Genomic DNA, 22,016 nt, shown 5'->3' with positions numbered 1-22,016 from the left:
GTCAAAAACACTCAAATAGTAGAATATACTATTTTATTGAATATACTATTTGAGTTTTTTTGACCGCACCCGGACCATATTCCTTTCATCTTTACACACGGTCAATCAATATCTTCCAATATATATATATAATACTATATTGTTCTATGGCCATTTACCAAAATGGCCTGCAGTATTATCTGTCCACTACCCCCTAGATTTTTGGAACCCAAGAAAAAAAAAGAAAAGAAAGAAAATAGTAAACATTGTTGAGTTGACATCTGCAAGGATCACAAGATCACAACCACACCATTGAATGGATAAAATATGTTATTCATATATATATATATATATATATGACGAAATCTTGCCTATTCCCATGGCTGTTACTGTCAGTAAGGAATATAACATGCATGAGAGAAAATGACTTGATGAATACAAGACTGTTATCAGTAAAGCTGTTGGAACCCTCACTGATGTGCACAATACCTCTGGATATTTGTACAAACAAAGGTTTAACTCAGGGACCATTTACCTCTTAAACTGAACTACATTGTTGACAGTACACTCTTCAACCAAGGAAATTAACAAACAACCAATATTTTATTCCCTTGGATCAATTGATCTAGCTCGAATAAGTCTATAATTTATTTAATTATCACAACATTGTATTTAAAACATTCTAATAGTAGATTCTGTTGTAATTCAGTTTGAATAATTAGTTTGAACTATTTTTAAAATTTTATGATTTGATTTGAAAATATACTGCAATACTATAAACTATTTATAAATTTAAGAATATAAAATAATTCATTAGGCCAATAATTAATAATCAACAATCTTATTAAATATGAAATAGACTTACCACTCAGCAGTCTTCTTAATTTGAAAAAATTCTTTTTTCTTTCTTCAATAAAAACGAGCTGGTACTAACTTGTTTTGGTTTACACTACCGGTTTTCCTGAGCAGAGCAAAATTTAATAATTTCAATTATAAAATCATAATTAGTTCATAATAAAATAGATTAAGTCCTGACTATGGAAAATAGTAACTGCTACGAAACTAAATAGTATTAAATTCGAATGAAACTTATAGTTATTATTTATTTTTATTAATATTTAAAGTGGTTATATTGTGTGCCATCTTCAGTTAACAGTAGAATGTTATGTAAATTTTCTAATGATGAAGGATCAACAATCATAAAGGCTTAAGGTTGATACAAACAAGGTGAAGGGAATAAAAAAAAAAAAAATAGAAAGGTTGTTACACACACTCAAGGATACTTGAGCATTTGTAGCTACTACCTTTAGAGGAAATACTGTGAGAGCTTATAAAAGTGAGTTTTTGTTTAAACAATCATTAGATGACTGCTAATAACTAAGGAGCTTCCCCATAGTGTTTCCACCAAATGATTACTACAAACATGCAAGCTTGCTTGATAAGCACGCATAATTACTTCTTTTGTACTAGCATATTTGAGTGTGTTTAGCCACCTTTAGCCGAAAATGTTAACTTGCATTAAATAGTTTTTGTGTTTAATTTCTAACCACACTGTGTGGGTGTGTATGTGTGTGTGTGTATATATATATATATATATATATGTGTGTGTGTGTGTGTCTGTTATAGACAGATATTCCCATACATTATATTATATTCATGGTTATAGTCTCATATAGCATTTTCAACATCATTATATGAAGTAATTAAACTACAAGATTCCTAATTGATGCAGGAAGAATGCCTTTCATTTTATGAGGCCTCAAGAATATAAATTCAAATTAAACTCATTTATAATTAAAATTTCCAAATTTACCTTTCATTAAAGTTTTGTTTTCTCCTCCAAAAATTTTCAATGGAACATTGTTTACTTATACTCACCTCATTTTCTGTTCTTTGTTGAGGACGGTCTTCTCAATTATCGATTTTATATAAAATATTCAGTAATAAGATTATGATGGAAAAAATTAAGTGAAAAGCTTCCGATTCCAGTGGTGCCAATAACAAAAATTTTATCGTATTACTATAGTACTTACAAAAATTAATTTTCCCTAACACTTTAAGTAATGAAAAATTATACATTTTAATTTAGTATAATTGGTTATTATCCATTTTAAAATATACTTCATCTTAAATAACATTATTTTATCCGAGATTTTATTTATTACTAATTAGTTTAATTTTCCTTTAATAATACTTCAAATTAAACTGTAAATTTATATTTAATCATTTTTAAACCATTTATTTATTATATTTCTTTAGTTTTAATGTTTGATCAAAGTTTAGGTATTAGATTATAACGTAAAAAGTTTCTGCAACAAAACCGCCATTCCAGTTTTTTAACCTTCCAGTAGTTAAAAAACTTCTAGAAAGCGTTAAAATTAGTAATTTGCTACTAGTTAAGTTTCATGTGGACAAATGAGTATTTAATTGATATATGTACGTTTAACATTAATACGTAATACTTTACATTGATACGAAAGAACTTAAATTTATTTACTATTACTTCTCACATTTTTATGTAATTCCATTTTTCAACATCAGTTTTGGTTAATGCAGAGATAATTTTTTTTATTAAGATTTACAGGAATGAGGCAAAATCATGTTTTGTCAGTCTGGATATTTCATTGTAACTTATGTGTATTATAAATACAATTTTATTTAAGTTAACTAGAAAAAAACTACCAAACTATTACTCAATTTAAGTCCAAGTACATGATTTTTTTCCTTAGATTATTTAAGTACAGAGCTAACTTGGAATAAACTTTTTAATAATCTGACGACAAAAAAACAAAACATTAATTGGTGCTTCAAACTTTAAGGACTAGCTTTAGTTTAAAATATTGTTTTCAAAGTCAAATCTTTAATAAATTCCTGTATAGGATAAGTAAATCATTTTAAGTTAGATATAAAAAAAAGTTGTATAATTCAAATATTTACATGATACTTAAATGCTTTGATAGATACTTACATGCTTTGACCTGAAGCTAAAAGAGTGTCTTAAAGGATTGGTAAGTTTAAGGATGTTTTTACAGTAATTTCATTAATTACCTGGAGAATAAAAAAATTGATAAATATTTGTTATATACAACAATTCTGTTCTTAATTGATGAAAGTTTCTTACATTTGTTTAGGAATAAATCGATGTAATATTTAAGAATAATATTGACTATTAAATGCTATTTAATGCTATTATGTAATTAAATCAGGAATAGAAGGTTGGTTTATCATATAGGTTACATACTTGTTCTAGCTGAAGTGAGATGTTAGTGATTTATTCTTTATTTCTCAAATTCCAGTCCACAGTGATTGGAATCAGTTTGGCATCTATTTCTTAATGATTCGCTGCTGTGGAACCTTCAGTTATTGCAGTCTTATACATCATTTTGAATTATCAAATATTTTTTTCAAATTTGATTAAAATAATTTTTTTAACTTACCTCTCCCCACAAATTAAGTCCATTAAATCTTACAGCTATATTTTACTAAAGTTTCAGATAACTTACTGTGGTAGCTCTGTTTTCCATAAAGTACCTCAGCTTCTTCTACGGTACTTACCCATTCCATCTGTCCTCAATTACATTTCACAATACTACCTAATGCTAAGGTTTATCTAATTCACAACTTAGTCTGGACCTCTTCTCATTGGTTGCCTACTTAAATTTACATCTATATTTAATTAACTAATAATTGAATAAATATATTACTTTTTTTTTTAAAATTCATTTATTTCATTTTAATGAGACACTTTCCATTAAAACAATTTACCTCATTTCCATAATAGTGTACTTAATATAATTCTACTTAAGCTAAAAGATTTTAGTACAAATAACTGAATGGAATAATTTCATTACAGAGTAACAGAAGTCAACCAGCCATCGGACTGAAGCAAACTCCTAAAGCTAGGGTAAGTCAGCTTTTCATTCCTGTTAGGAAGGCCTAGCCTAACTCTCAGGTTTTATGTCTTTCTCAGCACTAATATTAATGCACCGTCTCTTTGATATAATAATTAATGTCTATTTTCAATTATGTATCCTATAATTTAACTACAGAATCTGAATATTAAACTGATATTCTATTGGATGTAAGTGTCTCGCTATGTATATAAAAACTGCTATTCAGTGTATTTCTTTCTTTATTTTTTCAAAATAAGTATAAAAAACAATGAAAAAGTTAATACATATTGGTCTCATAAATGAATTTTAAAGTTAATTAATGTTATACAGTCTTCAATTTAATACAAAGACATTAATAATTTTCTTACTAGGAAGTGTCAATCTGAATGGTTAGATGGTTTAATCTATAGGAGAGAAACAGTTGCAGTCGATAATAAAACTGTTAATAAATTAGTCAAAGATTTTAGTTCTATGGAATGCTCCAAAGGTAGACAGGATCTGCAGTCGATAATTTAACTAAATAAAAGGACAGTTGCAGTCGATAATAAAACTGTTAATAAATTAGTCAAACATTTTAGTTTTATGGAATGGTGTCTAAAGGTGGACAAAATCTTGTGTGCAGGAGCTATCTGAACACCAAGGGGTCTCAACAGTGAGGCTTAGAAAGTGGTTGCTAATTTAATTCTGTTTGTCCCTTAATAGAATAAATTATCTTCTCATTTATTGTCTTGTGCTTCTTGTCAATTTTCGAAGTGTCTTTTCATCGTTTTCTTTGTATCGCATTGAGCATGCTTGATCAAATCGTTCCAGATTATTTCTAATAATAAGAATGCTCTCTCTTCATCAAATTATGATTTTCTCTTCATCCCATATATCAACCTATAGGATTCTTGTTTTCTTCTATAGCATATTTTTTACTGCAATTTCTGAAATTGCTGTGTTCTTTGTGGTATAACTAACTCAGAGTGGTTGGGGCACGGCCATTCTGACACCCCAAGAAATAAGTCTCCCGATGAAAAATGAAATATTAGCTAGTTGGCAAGCCATGTGGAATGAAAGCCCACCAAGCAAATTAAAAACTATTAAAAAAAAACAATTAAACCCTGGACCACATCAAACCGTTCCCATCGCAGGGAGGTAGCTATAGCCAAATTGAGAATAGGTCATACGAATTTAACTCATGCATACCTGATCAATAAGCAACCACCGCCAAAATGTCAATACTGCAACAATGTACTTACAGTCAGTCACATATTTGAAGAATGTCATTTCTATTACATGAACTTACCTACATCTACATTTGGAGAGGGACTGAGTGTTTCGGATGCTCTGAATGATGAACAAAAAAACATAGAAATGGTTTTAATTTTCTTAAAAAGAAATAATCTTTTGAATAAGATCTAAACCCAAAAGTTTGTCATATGTATTATGTAGTAGTAAAAATTCTAAAATAAGTAATTATTCAAAGTTATTTAGCAATTAAAGAATTTCAAATCTTGAAATAGAATTATAATGTGAGAAACGTGGGCATTGATGACCTCAGGGTATCACGCCCAAAAGCCCCAACCAACAACAACGACTAACTCAGAGTGTTGTTTTTCCTTTCTCTTATTTGCAGGAAACATTTTATTCTTTGCTTCAGTTTCATAATCTGAGTTCATTCCTGTGGTTTAATATGATCTCAGTGTAGCATAAACCAGTCTGTCTAGACTTCTATCATATGAGTATAAGGTCTATTTATGCTAAAGCTTTTATTGGAAAAATATCACCTAACTAAGACTTGTAGCTTGTTTTTTTTGTGTTTTTTGAAATTATCATTGGTGAATCAATGTGAACCAAGGGTGTAGTCAGTTGTAATATTTGAGTTTTCAGTCCACAAACAGAAATTAGAAGGTGATCTAGGTACAAGATAAGATTGCTAGCATTGGGTCAAACTGAATTTACTTCTCTACTTAGTAATTTACTTTATCTAATTTACGTACTTACTATAAATTCTACATTTATTGTATTACATGAAATAATCCTATAAATTATGTAAAGTGGATTTATATTTCTTGATTCTATCATCTATTTGATTCGATCATGTTATTTGATGTGGTTTTTCAATAATCTATGAGAGAAAGGAACTATGTTTCTGTGCCCTTATTTTGTATTAAGATATATATGATTTCAAACAATGTGACAATTTATCCCTTTTCATCAAATGAACCTTAGTTCATCTTTAATCTCTCTTTGATAAGGATAGAGATCTACCACATTGCAATATGATATATCTGAAGCAGAGCCTGACACAGTTCTTTCAGCCATTTTATAATCTTTTTCTGTTCAACCAGTTGGGTGTCAACTTGAAAAAGCCCTCTGGACATTCACATTCCTTCGAAGTCCTCCTATGCCATCTTCACGTTGGCTCCTGCCTTTGATTTGATACTCGTTAATGAAGCCAATTGATACATTAATATGAATGATGAGGCCAAATTATCTTAGCTGGTTCCCTTCAAAAATTGACTGTACCAGGGCTTCATTTAGACCCGATCAAACCACAGAATTTTTGTCCTTTAGTTCTTCCTTATAAAATGTGTTTAGACTCTTTTCACTGAAATGTGTGAGCTTATAGAAAAGCATTGTTTTATAAATAACTACTTTGTATATTTTGAAACTTATCTCTTATGTAGGATACTTCATTTATAGTCATTATAAAGCTTCCCTACCAAACGAACCCTTTCTGTGATCTAAAATTCTATTTACCCTTCTTCCTTTAGGCGGACCCTAAGATATTTTATATTTGCTTTAGCCTTATCCTTATAATCTTTTTCATGTATTCTTTATTATGGTTTTATTGGTTAAAGTAACTATTCTGAAGAATATTGACAAATACTTTGTATGTCCAGTTCATTGCTGTAACTTTCAAAATAACTTATCATAACTTTAAATTTGTGTCACTCCTCCCCTTTATTATATATTAAAATCATCTTTTTATTATTTAAATCTTTGATTCTCTACTATAACAAGTATTTTTACATTTATAAGGAAAAGTCAGTAAAGAATTCTTTCCCGAATGCCATCTTCCCCCTCCCCAACCTACTTCTTGAATTAGTTCTACAGTCAACACCATCATCTCTACTTTAAATTTTAGAATAATTTATTGACGAGGTTAATAAATCCTTTACAAAAGTTATTGTTAGTAACATTTCAATCCATATTTCTAGAAAAGTAACTGTGGTGCCAACTAGTAGAAGACTGTTTACTTATTATCTAAGCATAATAGCCACATGAAAGGTAACTAGTTTAGCCTATCTGTTTATAGCTATGTAACAATTTTTAGAGGGAACAGTTCTACAGATTTTCAAGTTTGATGAATGATATTACTTTATGATATCCTGTGAATGTTTTAAAACAATTGGAGCTTAATATGCTGAAAAAATATTTTATTTTATTTTTAGTATTTATGACTTTTTTTATGGTTTATGCTTGAGTTTATGATCATTTCTCATTTGCATTGTTGACTTCTTGATAAACAAAACCGTTGAATTAAAAAATAATGTTCGTCTTAAGGAATTGGGTGTACTTGTAGATCAACTTAACCACATTAGTGGTTTTTTAGTGAAATGATACAAAAATATTGAAACATTTAGTACCTTATGTTAGATAGGATTATTTCTATAGTCAGATTTTTGTTTTTATTTAAATTATTTTACATAATATTGGATATTCAATTATATTAATTATCAGATGGAAAAACATCTACAAATCTTAGCATGAAATTAAAAACAATTTTTAATTATAAATCCTTGCAATATACAAAAAAAAAAAAAAAATATTTCAAGTCAAATAAAACCAAGTTTTGTTAGAAATAGAGGAAGAAATTAGTTTCTTGTTTTTCAACTATAATACTTGATAAATTAACATATTATTAATTTTATGTGATTTGATGAAAATTAGTTTATTACTTATTTTGATTTGGTTTGATAATTTTAGTTCTACTAGATTTAGTTAAGAAATTTATGAATGAGGTAGTTAGTTGTATATAGTTGAAATTAATGAATTTGTGGACTGAGTAAAATTTGAATGTAGCATTCCACTACTAAGGGACAAGGGAAATTCATGAGAAGGATAGAAAACATTAGCATACTAACCTTTACGGTTGAAACATTTGCATGCTATCCTTTTATGTATCATATGAGATACCATTGCATAGTTAAAAGGCTTCAGTTATGGCAAAAATCTAAAAATAAACCAATTACCATTTAAGGTCTTTTACTCTTTTTATTTTTTTCATGCAAACTATTCATGATGTGTGTTGATAAGTTTTATAAACCAGATTTTCGATGGTATTTCCTTAAAGATATTCGATTAAAAACATCTCTATGGTTAATTTTTATGCTAATGAAACTAAAATAACTTTTCTTAATATTTCGCTGCTTAGTATTGTTGAGAGAGTCAGAGAGACATTAAACTGTTTAACACGTTTCTGCCCAACAAGTATAATTTTTACTAAGAGTAAATTTCACATTTATGAATACACATTTTGTAAATTACGAAACTTACCTAAATAGTCATTAAATTATCTTAGTTATTTTGTATGCAATGTATAATGCTACATATTAAGTAAAAGAAAGTATAAGAAAGAAAATTTCAAAATAATGTACTGAAAACAAATATGAATATTATGGATACACAAATATATCTTTGGGAAGAAATCTGTTACATTTAAGAGCAATAAATAATTAATATAAACTTTGAATTATTGAACTTTGAATAATAAAAACTTTGAATTGAAAATTTGAATTAAATAAATTGATATTGAATTTTAAAAAGTATTTATAAAATAAATAATTACTAAACTAAAAGTAGTGTATAATAAAATTTATTTTTTATTTATTTATTCCACATTTGCAACTGTGCAATTAGTGCAACAAAAATATTTGATTTATATTTGTACCTCTTTTGCCATATTATTAATGTTGGAGATTCCTAGGCCATTGCCTTTCCAGATTACAATTTGGTTCAGCAGATGGTAGGGTAAATGTTAAAAATGCACTAGTGGATTGGGATTAATATGATTGGTGTGAAATCTATATGTATTCTTCATGTATGCAATATTTATTTTTTAGTATATATATTTATGTGTTTTAATATGGCTTGAGTTGAAATATATCAGGTTGTGTTAACAATTATTGTTGGGATTTTGTATTGGAGTATTTGTATTTTGTTTACCTAGACTCTTTTTGTTGAAACTTAAGTTCTGCTTCTAAGGTTCTTACAGTTCTAAGTTTCAGAACAGTATATAGATAAGTCACTTGGTAAGTAAGTTAAGTATAGATTTGTAACTTAAAGGAAAGTTAAAAAATATTGTTGGTTGTACTGTTCTGTCAGTTCTTTTCTATTTAATTTTGTTTATATGTTCAGGTTATATATATTCCATTTATATAAGAAGATATTAGGGAAAATGGATTTAGTTTTTTGATGTTTATGCAAGATAAAATTTATGTGGAATATATATTTAATATTTTGTACCATTTTCCACTATTAAAATTCTAACATTCAAAATTAAGGGGGTAATGATCAGTACTAAATATTTACCATATTTACGGGAAAAACTTTGTAAAAAAAGTCCTAAATTCCATACCTAATCAGAAATTGGTTACCTCATTATATTTTGGGATTAGGAAGAGCTGTAAATATGCTTTATAATATACGTCTTTTTAAAATGCTAGTTATATAAAAACTTTAAGCAGGTGTTCTAATATTCTTGCCTAGCTGTTGGTTGAAATTTTAGTCTTTTCATATTAATTAATATGTTTGTCATATTGAATGTTTTTTAATTAAATTTATTTTATGTTCGATTTAATATAAATGCCATTGTTTTGATATAAAACGCCAATGTATTTTAAGTTTTTAAATTTTGTTTCAGTTAATTTATTTTTTTAATTTGTATTTTTCTTGAGTCCATAAAATTTTACAACTCAAATTGGGTATTTTGGGATCCTTGAAATAAATTTCTACACTTTGAATTAAAAACTCAGTCATTTATTTAACAGCAAACAATTTTTTTCAAGGATTAAAAATTCATACTTACTATCATTACAGTACACCCAGCTTATTGTTAGAAAAAAAATGTAAAAGAAGATCTTTAATTTATTTCTGATATGTGGAATCAAATTATATAGTTTAATAATTAATGCTGAACTATCTCTTGCCCTCACAATCTCTCATTAAACTTTGTTCTTTGATGCTTTTTTTAATTGTCATTGACCAAGCTTCATTTTTGTGTTTCTATATTTTAAAACTTGTGATTCACCCAATAATACTGGAACAGATTAGGTAAGTGAGGAAAATTATTTTTAAAAACTTATTTATTTATTTCTTGACTGGTTTTATTGAGCAATTAGTAATTAAATTAATTGATTGTGACCAGCTTTAGGAAAATGTATTTAAAAAATATTGTTAAATTAAGATACTGAAGAGAGGATGCAGAAGTACACAAACATAAATGTTTAAATCATGCATCACTGTTGTAATTTTTGACCTTAAGGTGTGATCAATAAAATAAAATAAAATTAAATTAAAGAATTATGTTAAGTTAAAATTTGTATCTACATTTGATTATTTTCTATTGATATTTTTTCCGATATTGATTAAATCCATTAAACCTTGATAATCATTAATATTGATTTTGAAAAACCAAATTATTTTATTTTATTTACTATCTTATAATTTCTGTATATTATTTTCTCATTAAGTGTAATATTTTTATAGTTTATAAAATATTCACTATTGAATGTACTCACTCTGAATTACTCTATTCTTTCAATTCTCCTTTTAAATGTATTAGTTTCTTGAAAAACTGTTTTATGAAATTCATATACTTTTTTTTTTTTATTCGTTGAATAAATAGATAGTCAATAGAATAAATAGATAGTCAAATAGAATAGAGTCATGTTTTTAGCTTTTTAACTCATAATGAAAAAAGAAATATGGATAATAACTTACTATTTACACCTAGTTTAAGAGAAACTTATCGGAAATATTATACTATACTTTAGGGAATTATTATTATACTTTGGCTGTTACATTAACTGTGTTTAAATTTATTTATTTTCTCCTTTTTAATAAACATTGAAATTTAAGTTTCTCTAGAAGATTTTTTTTTTGTAATAGTTTTGATTAAACAATAATAATATAAGCTGTCACAATCAAATATAATCAGTATATATACACGCATTTTTACAGAACAACTCATTTTTATTTGCTACTTATTAGATAGTAACTATGTTATACATTTTGGTAAAAATAAACTGAAACAAAACTAACCCAAAACTGTTGAAATAAAATGATGTACAGATCATTTAGGAATAAAATACAAATCATTTATTGATGATTTTTGCTGCAGTATATGTTTGGTTCTCTTATGTTTATATCTACAAGTTTTTGTTTTGTTTTTTAATTTCCTATTTTAAATATTAATGGATTTATAGGATTAGGGCAACATTGAAAGAAATTATGAGTATTCATTCATGTTCTGTGTTTATATTTTGTTCAAAATGTATAATAGTTGTTCTTGTTTAATATGAATAGTTGTTGAAAATTCTGAGAATTTTGTTTTGGAATAATTGTAGTTTTTCATATAATATATACTGACTGAACTAAATAAAAAGATAAAAATAGAACTTTGGTAGGTATGCTGTTGTTACTACTCATATTAATGTTCTGTAAATTTTAATAATTATTCTTTTTATAAACTAGCAACTAGTACTTATGCTTTTACCACCATGTTACATGATAAAAGGTTTTTCTAAAATAATATTAGAATCTGTTTGTACTTTGTAATTTAAGTTCTAAATCAGGATTTGTTTTCAATGGATAGGATTGAACTCATTGGCCCGAGAGGTAGTTGTGAGAATTAAACAGGTGATAATGAGCCAGTTCAGATCCTTTACTGTTTAGACCTTGCTGATGGCCAGATGAATGTGGAAAAGGCACAATGCAAATTGGTTTTCCATTCCGCTGTAAAAGCCTTTACATTTATAGCGCTGCCCATTCACTCTAGCTGGGAAACTCATTTGCAACTGAAAGCCTGTTTAGGCAAAGCTTGTTCCCTTTTTCTCCCTCTTCCTCTCCATTTTGTATCCCCTTCTTTGTCTCTATTTTCTCTCCTTCAGTGCATTTCTTATAAAGGAGTAGTGAAACTTTTATTTCCTTCTCTCCCTTTGAGTGTCCGGTAACAATTTGTCTCAATCTGGTGAGAGAACTGAAGGTATTTATTCTTTTGTTAGCGTTTGATTATTTCTTGTGTCGACCATTTATCAGAAACTAAGATTCAAAGTCTTGTCGAATTATTTAATTATAAAATTGTTGATGTATTTATTTTATCAGTTTACTGGTTTTTATTGCATAGTTTATATTATATTTATGGATTTATTGATTAACTTATTAGTTAATTTGTACTCAGCCATTATTGTTATTATTTCATTTAGTGGCAAATTAATTGTATGACTGTTAATGGTGGAAACTACTTGAATTTTTGTTGCTGTAAATTTGTCACTTCTAGTTAATGGTTTTATTTCTATAACTTATTTATGAATTTCAAACAATTTTTAAGAGTTTGTTTTGGATCAAACTATTATCATATTGATAGGTAAACTTTTCTAGAACTACTATTGAAGCATTGCTCTACTTTGAAATTGGACAAGTTTAGTTTTTATATTGCTTTGCTGATTGTGATACTATGATAATGAAATATTTCTTTGTTTGTTGAAATATTATTCTCTTTTTTAATGACTCAAAATAACAGTTAGGCTCTTCAGAACCAATAAGGAATAAATATGACAAGGTAATTGTATATTATATCAATTTCAATAAAATCCACATTTTCCTCAATGAGAAACCCATGCCAAAAAAGTTGTATAGAATTCAAGATTATTTTAATGTAGTGTTTTATCAGCAGTTAGAATTTTCCTAAATATATGTATTCCTAAATTTATTATAGCATGATATAATAATAATTTTCACATTTATATAATTTTTTGTGATAATTGTATTAGATATGCACATCGACCTACAAAATTAACATAGCTTTCCTTTCAAAAGAATATTATCGATTTTTTATTTTTCCAAAATTGAATTTAGAGGAATAGTGTCAACTTAGATTTTATAATTGTTGAAGTTATATTAATGTCCGAAGTTCTTAATATCTCAATATTTTGTATTCTGCAGATTATTTACTTAGCTTAAACTAACCACTTACCTGATATTTTTTATATTCATTGCTTCTTGTTTGATCTTACTGCAATATATTGGTTAGGCCAATTTTTTTGTTTTCTTCTAAAATATGTTCTTATATTATAGATAATCAGTTGGTTTTCTGACCATCAGCAAACCCTGCTTATGGTTATCTGATTCACTGTTCCTAAAGTGTTTTTCTATAATTCTATAAAAAAATAAAATAAAATCGTTTTTATTTCATAAATAACAAGTGTGGATTCTATATTGTTATTTGTCAATTTCCTGTGATATTTTTCTCTGCTGTTGTACCATTTATTAAAAGAATTTTTTTTTAAGCCGGTATGTCTTGAATACCAAACAAGCCTGAGAAACAAAAAATAGAATGTCCTTTGAAAGAATGATCCATATCCTAGAGGCCCTCATAATAAAAAGTAAACTCTGCAAAACGACCTTCAGAGTCTTGTATTCTCTTTTTTGTAGGGTCGTTTGGGTGTTGATTGAGTTCCAGGTAGTTCTGGAACACCTTAAACTCTGAGTCATTACATTATTCATTCCCTTTGGTTATTTTCGCTCAGTCTTAGTTCTTTGGGTTGAATCTATTATGATTCTTCGAAGGTTCGTTCTCGGAAGCAAAAGTGATTCTATTATTAGCACTTGCTGTCAATGTTTTCCTGCAGTTCCGTTTTTGCACTTGGCGCGACGTCGTTGTTGTCGCGTAGTTTCAGAACTTATTTTCATTTTTATCTTTCCTCCTAGAAAATACATCAAATAATATAAGTTAATCATGAATATTTTCATTTATATAATATAATCAGTATATGTTGTATAATCAGTATTGTAATAAATGGGCTTGGCAGCAAGATCTTGATAATATAACTATAACATTTAATTAATTGGGGCGGTAACATGTAAAATAAAGTTGAAACATATAGAATTTTTGTTCATAAGCTCTCAGGAAAATGGGGCGGAAAATCAATTAGTTAATTGACAGAATAGTAGCTTCACAAACCATTTTTTGTTTAGTTTTAAAAATAAAATCCTTCATTTGTTTTATTCGTAGTATACAATTTTTTGCCTCTCTTGTTATTTTTTTTTTCGTCTCAGCGCCTCAATATATCTGTATAATTGGAATTATATTCCATCTAATATTTTATTCAGCCATCGTCGAATAAGGAAAAACGGCGCATCAGTTGGACTAAACTATGGTAATGATTAAAAGAAAGGAATCTGCAAGAAGCTAATACGTGCTAAATCCCTTCTCGTCTACCACCTATTCTCCAATAATCCTGATTTCAAATCCATTTGATAAATACTCTGAAATGTATCTCTAGCAGAAACCATCAATCTCCATTCTCTTTCTGTCACACCAAACGAACTCTACAATCACTTCATATCGCGTGCTCCTAATTCTTCACCCACTCCTAACGTGGAACACTACAGCTTTAAACCAAAATACGTTTTTCTTATGACGAACATAGTGGCTTTATTCCCCCTATCGTTAAATTTCTTGGCATCCTCTTTCAACCAATCCTCGTTAATCTATTCATTCCTGAAATACCCATTCTCGGCAGAGTAGACATTTTGTCTAGTCTTTAGGACAAAATGGACTAAAGGAACGAAATGGGCAACATTATTATTCTTTAGATATTTGTGTAGATGTCTCGGTGACCCATGTGGAATCACAGCAGGATATGAGAAATACAACCCTATAATATCACATCATTTTATATTTACTTGTTTGTTTGGTTACTTCTGTTGTTTCAGTGAATTTGACTCTTTTCTTTTTTGAAGTTGATATTTGTTGTCTCCGAAATAGTTTTAATCACATTTCTACTGAGTTTTTATCAGTCAAATGATAAAAATTTGAGAATTGCCTTCTGCGGAAGAAAATGCAGTCAAGTATTTCTAAATTTAGGCCTCGATTTCGGATGCTGAATCTTAAAGGAAAAGATATCGAAGATGTTGATTGTGAACAATGTAGGGAAGTGCTCATGTGGTCTGTGCCCTCTAGCAGGGTGGAATTGATTTTGTCCACTATAGGCAAAATGGACTATATCGTCTGCACAGAATCATTAAGTATTAATCATCAGAAAACCACCATATCAATATCAAATTACCCCAAACCTTAGCAAGATTAGGAATGCTGTTATATTAAAGCCTGATATAGCTATCCTCATCTACAAAACAATATTAAGGCCATACTGGTGTACGTCTGGAGAACAACATCCTGTACAAAAAAAAAAAACGCAATAATTCCAAAATATTGTCCTGAGAATCATGGTAGATGGCCCCTGGTTTATATTAAACAGCCACCTACATCAAGAACTACCAGTGGAATCGATAGATGTTTTCAGTAAAAAATGGTTTACAAAACCCCACTCCCAACTACCAGTTAATCATGCAGTAACTTAAAATATCGGAAATCCAACCACACCACACTAACTAAAACCCTGGCTGGTGAAAGACATCCTGCGATAAACTATATCATTATTTTTTTATTATCATCGTTATCGTTCTTTTTTCTCAAGTTATCTTTTCAGTGTATATCAATTACTTATTTGATTAATTCTCTAAGTATCATTTGTTTTTGTTTGTTATTTTCTCTTTCATTCTTTAATTTCATAACTTATTGTGGTTTTTATTATTTGTGATGGTTTAATGGTTAAATCATTGTGCACTGTTAGGTGTGTCTTTTGGACTAGACTATACTCTTTTTCTTTCCCCCCAAATTATTAACTGTTAATAAAATGTTAAAATAATCTTGTAAGGCCTACATAGGCTGGTGATAAAGAAACAATAAATTAAAAAAAAAATATTGTCAGATCAAAAAAATAAATCTAAGGATTTTTTATTTTACTAATTTCATTTATGTCAGGCATGTTTTTTTAATTGGAATTTTATGGTTGGGCAGCTAACTCTCCAGTAAATAAACGCTGAAAACACTGGGTTTTTTTTTTAAGAAAAAGAAAAAAAAGTTTGGCTGGAACAGACGAAGTAGTTTTGTCCATAGTGAACAAAATAAAAACCCACTCTGGTTCTCGGTTTTCAAATTTATATACAACGGCCCACCGATCAGTAGCTTTTGACAGATTTTTCTTTTCCTCCACACCATAGCATTATATCCTTATTTTCATTCGTCGCTTCGGTACACTCCTTGACACCTTCAAATCCCACCTATTCCTTCAATTCTTATTCTTCTAAATCCAAAGTTATTGAATTGATTTTCTGTTTTTCAACCAAAATTTTCAATTAAATTGAATACTTTGTCATTTATTTTTTTATTTGCACATCTTATATATATTATTTTATCCTTTATTTTTATGTTTTTATTCATTTTAATTTAACGTTTGTAGATATTGTCTATAACATTATTTCCTTTATTATTTTTATCATTAGTATAAAAAATTACTTTATGATAATATTATTATATAATTTTCATTTGTTGTTTTTTTTTTCTTTACATTCCGAGGCACTAAAACCTTTTGCTTCTATTATATTACACTGAAGGGACTTGTCCAAGAATAAATAAAAATGATATCATTTTTGAAATACATAGGTCATTTACTCACATATTTATTAAGTAAATGATTAATTTAAAAATTCAATATCTGGACTGATATGAGTCATAAATTACGTTCGCAAACCTTATTTTGGAATATCTGAAATTTTGGTACATCGCCTACTTTACCATTGAGTAATTATTAGCCTGTGACAAATATTTAGAAGTCTGAGAAAAATAAAAATAAAAGGAATTTCCTAATAAAAAGCCCCTGTTGATATAGAATGTCGTTTTGTGCCGAGTGGAATCCATCCATGGTAGCGTTAAAGTAAAGGGGATGGAATCTCGTAAAATTGGAAGAAAAAACTCACATGTATCTATTTCTAGTAGGATCTGTTTGAGGGCACCAGCTGCCTCCCGTCCTCGCATATTTCACTTTTTCCTCTTTTACTTTTTGTCTATAAATTTATTTTATTCCGTCTTCTGTTTCTGTGGCATCCTTTGACGGATCGGTCGTGCATTGGAGAGGAATTTGTTCATGGACAAGTCAAACGTGACTGTCAGTGGTTACTTTCCTTTACTCTTCTCTCATGATTTACTGTCTCGTGACAAAATGAAAGTTCAAAACCCATTTTCATATTTCTTGTTCATTATATTTTAATTTCGGTTTATAATTGACGAAGGCTTTCAACTGTCACTTATACTTATACGGCTATTCATGCACTCGTTCGAACTTTGACCGAAATTCGAATTAATGTCGCTTAGCAACCATATAGAACGGACATTTATTTATTTTAGGCTCGTTTTATGTAGAGGTATAGTACATTATCTCATCATTATGAAGCATAAAAATCAGATGTATATATCACACAACCGTCACTTACCACCTTGCTAAAAAAATAATTAATCCTCTATAAATCTGACTCTTATCATAACAATCATTGAAACACGGAAATATTTATTTTATCCTTTAGTTGACTATGAAATTCTTCCATATTTCGTATCTGTTACAATGAAAGTCCAAGAGCCCATGAAAAAAAGAAGTTATTTCACCCCAACTTTTGATTGCTTTAATAAAAACTATATATTGTTACCAGCCAAAATTGACAACGCTGCCAACCATAGTTAGGGGAAATACGAAGTCGCTGCTGATTCAAAACGTTAGAAATTTATTATTTTTTATTCGGAGCTCCATATCTTCAAAACTCGTTGGAACAATTAAACGTATAGATACTTATTAGTATTCAAATTAAATGAAAGCATTAATTCCTTGGTAATTTTTATATCTATTAAACCAATTATGGCTTTCTTTAGACATTTTACAGTCTCCATAATAATGAAAACATGTTGTAATGCATCTGTATTTTGTGTACTTGTAAATGACCGTAACTCTTAATGTATTCGGTAATAGTTTCTAGTTTGTCTAATATTCTAAATAACTAAATAATTTTATTCATAATGATATACCCCATCGTATGATGATTTATCTTAAAAAAAGATGAGCTTGGACTAAGTCTGAAGAATTATGATCGGTAGACAACAGTAATGGCGCACGTGCCGGCCTGTATTTTATTCTTTTATATTCCTATTTTTTTACGTTATCCCATTAATCTCTTTATGGGGTAAATATCATTATGGTCTGTAGCCTTTATTGGAGCTTTGGAGCTCTCAGTGGACAATGATCCTTTGTCTGCCCGACTATAGCCTTTTGGGGTGCTCAGCTGTTTTTGTTTCTCTCTTCCAATGAAAATGAGATAAAATAAAAAATACTTAGTGGCAAATTTCATTAGGTATTTTCTAACCTGTTTTAAGTTGTTAAGTTTTGACGATTAGTTATTTTTAGACCTGAACAATTTATTAATAATTTAACCACATTTTATTTTTTTTTAAAATCAATTCCCTTCAAATTATATCTTAGTTTTAAATATTGTCCCTTCTTCGCTTCTAATATTCATCTTCCTTACTTATTTTTAGTTTATTTCTAACCCTGATTAGTAAGAGTAATTTGGCTTTTAAGATTACTGAATAAATAAAATAGAAATTTCTTATCCAAAATTATAATATACTAAATGGCAATAAGTAGTAGTAATTATGATAAAAAATTTAAAAATAAAAAAGAAAATAAAAATAAAAATTATACTTTAAAAAAAATACTGCTCCTCAATTATAAATTACATAAAATTTTTTTTCTTTTTTTTAAATGGTGTTAAAATTAAGAATACAAATTAGAAGAAGATGGTTGACCGTATGAAGTAGATTGGAGGAAGATAGTCCGGGTGGGGGTCAATTAAGGTATCAAAATAGTAAAATTATAATTCAGGATTAATGCATTGTTTTTTTAAAATAAAATTTCGAGGGAGTACTTTTTTTGACATTTAGGTGGGTCAAGAAAGTCAAGAAAAATACTTGAGCGCTTACTAAGCAAAATTAGTGGATGGGATTTAATTAAATTGATAATGGACACATTTTACTTTCATCCTTATCTTTTCTTTAACCGTGAACCAAATTTGACTACCCGTTTTGGAAATATTGAGGTAAAGTAAAATACGTTTGCGCATGCTTAAATGGAAGTAGTGAATAAAATTGATATTATACCTTTTTTGTACTTATTTCCAACTTTAGACCAAATTGGGCGAATCGATATATTGGCCGTTTTCGATATTTAGTAAAATAAAAGTGATTCTATCTAGATACCAATCAACTCGTCCCTAAAACCGTTTTCTATATATTTTTCTTTTTACTTTCTATATTTGTGCAGAGCTTCTCTATCTTCAGCTGTGAGGAAGCAATAGGTACATTAAAAAAATAAATAAATCGCTGATCTGATAAAATCTTCATTAAAATTAACTGTGAACAAATTTTGTAATTAAGTTTTACCCAGTTGTTATTTAGAGTAGTTATGTAAGTTTAAAATGATCTCTCAACAACTGAAATGAGCAGAGTAGCATATTTGTATGCGCGTAACAGCACTGTGTCAAAATTGAGGAACTATTGTTTTCTTTTTTCGGTGGGATTGTTTCCTGTTTAAAACTCGTTTCTCTTTTCTTCTCTTAAATAACTTTTTTTATAACGATATTTAATCAATGCAATTATCCACAAATAAGTGAAATATATAAATAAATTGCTTATAAGCATTTGCTCAATAGTAATTAAAAGCATCCCTTGTGGCCTGTATAATTATAGTACAAGAGCCGAAGAGGAGAAAAAGGGCAGTTATCTCACCCCAATTTTTGATTACTTTAATGAAAACTATGTATATTTACTAGTCAAAATTGATGAGTCTGCCAAGTATAGGTAGGGGGAATAAAAAATGGTGACTGTTTCAAAGCGATAAAAACAACTAATTTTTCATTCGGAAGTCTATATCTTAAAAAGTAGGAACAACACAAGAAAATTAAGAGAACGTCATTTACAAGAACAACAATAAATTAACATTTTGTGAGTTTATTTTGTCAAATATCATAAAAACTACTACTCCTACGAAGATAGACATAATTAACTATTTTGTAGTAAATTTGACTATCTTTAAGTTGAGCGCTGGCAGACATTAGTACGTCCAATGGTTTCTGAAATAAAGTTTTTCATAAATCAAATTTATTGTCCGAACAACTATAAATCAATTTATTTTAGCAAATATCATGAAAACTACTATTCCTATGAAGGTAAAGATCATAAACCTCTTTATAGTCCATTAAACTAGCTTTAATTTGAGTGCTAATATACATCTGTACGTCACATAGTTCCTGAGATATAGATTTCTCAAAATAAATTAACTAACTACTAGTCTCTCAGTAGATTTTAAAGACATTTTGCTTTTTAAAAAGCTGTATCTCGAGAACTATTGGATGTAAATAGCTCTTTTAGGGCTAATATTTCAGCAAATTTACTCTTCTTTAAATAATGTTCTCTTAGATTTTCTAGTGTTGTTGGTAGTTTTTAAGATATAGAGCTCCGAATGAAAAATTAAGCTTTTGAAACAGCCGCGATTTTTTAATCCCCCGACCTATACTTGGCAGACTCATCAATTTTGTATCAAACTAGTAATTATACATAGTTTTTATTGAATAATAAAAAATTGGGAGGAGATAACTGCCTTTTTTTCTTCCCGGCTCTTGTACTATAAGAAACACTCTCTAGCTTGCGGTAGCGTAAATCAAACGAGAGAAGAGCGCCATTTTTCTTCTGTGGGTATCAAAGGAATTATCTCCGTTCTTCTCCTGAATTCAAGTTATGATGCGAGAGTAACTTAAGGAAGTGGTTCCCTGACTAGGGATGGGAGCCGGAAGAGAGGAAGATGAGAGAGAAGATGCCGCCTTCATCCAGATAAATGTCCACCTTAGTGAGTTCCCTCTATTTTTCAGCCCTAATCCACTGTAAACGGATCTTCGTGCTCATGGACTCATTAAGATTACCATCTTGGCTGGACCTAATTCAAAATTATAAAACTTAATTCACCCATGTTCCTTTTTGGCTACCTCCCAAAAATCTCACCAAAGATTTTAGTATATTTTTTCTCCTGTTCACTGTCCACAACCCTGTAAATTGTTTAATTAATTCATTTTCTTTCACCCTCAATTCTTTCAATTAAATTATGTACAGCCCACTCATTGACCCAACCAGCGTGTTCTAAAATGAAGTTAAAGGTGGCCTCAATACCATTCAAGAGAAACTGTACAAACGTATTGAAAAATTTCTTTCGTCTATATCATTAATAAGCTTTACTTAATGCAATATTGTCTTATGCTCTATTTTAAAAACATTAACTTCCACTTATTTTCTGAAATATTAAAAATAATAATTAGCTGAATTTGAAAAAAAAAACTTTTAAAGAGTCTTTAACTTTGTTTATTTAATACATTAGGCCACATCTCATTGCTTATATTAATAAAGATTTAATAAATGTGAACTAGAAAAGAATTTGATATGTAGCTGAAGGAAAAAATAAATGTTTCCGTATTTCAACTGCTACCGAAAGTTTATTTTTTAATGCTAAATGTTGAGGTAAACTCTAGTTTACAATTTTTTTCTCTCTCTACATATATCTGATTATGTCATTTTAAAAAACGGTAAATCTTCAGCTATTAAGTTCAGGTGGACTTATTTTTCCTCTAAAAAAATACATCAAATTTAATAGAACCTTATTTATATTCATCAAGTCATTGAACTCCCACAGGAAATATATTTCAAGAAGTTATTCCTTGACTGGTAAAGGATATAAACCTCGGCCCACAATATAAACGGCCAATAAAGTCAATATTGACCATATACCCTCTAGATATAGACTACAATAAAAATCCCGTTAACCTTGTGGCGCTGGCCGAGCAAGACAAAGCTTGGGGGTGATACCAATTATTGTAGGGGGTGTTACCATGGCGACGGGGTCACTCACCCCATACCCCCCACGGCTTCGGCAATAAAACTGT

General features: G+C 28.8%; 1 protein-coding gene across 2 annotated transcripts in view; it reads left to right on the top strand.

Annotated features, from left to right (window-relative positions):
• Positions 1-22,016, top strand: part of LOC106682964 (uncharacterized) — a 390,357-nt gene that overhangs the window by 26,862 nt on the left and 341,479 nt on the right. For both annotated transcript variants that reach the window (XM_067045923.1, XM_067045921.1), the window contains exon 2: positions 3,833-3,883. In XM_067045923.1, the coding sequence (XP_066902024.1) occupies positions 3,833-3,883 (51 nt within the window). The remainder of the gene's footprint in view (positions 1-3,832; positions 3,884-22,016) is intronic.

This window comes from Halyomorpha halys, unplaced genomic scaffold (genome assembly GCF_000696795.3).
Source record: "Halyomorpha halys isolate HHAL.00 unplaced genomic scaffold, Hhal_1.1 Scaffold453.1, whole genome shotgun sequence".
NCBI classification, from domain to species: Eukaryota; Metazoa; Arthropoda; class Insecta; order Hemiptera; family Pentatomidae; genus Halyomorpha; species Halyomorpha halys.
The sequence above is the reverse complement of the archived record's forward strand: the minus strand, read 5'-3'. Positions and strand labels throughout refer to the sequence as shown.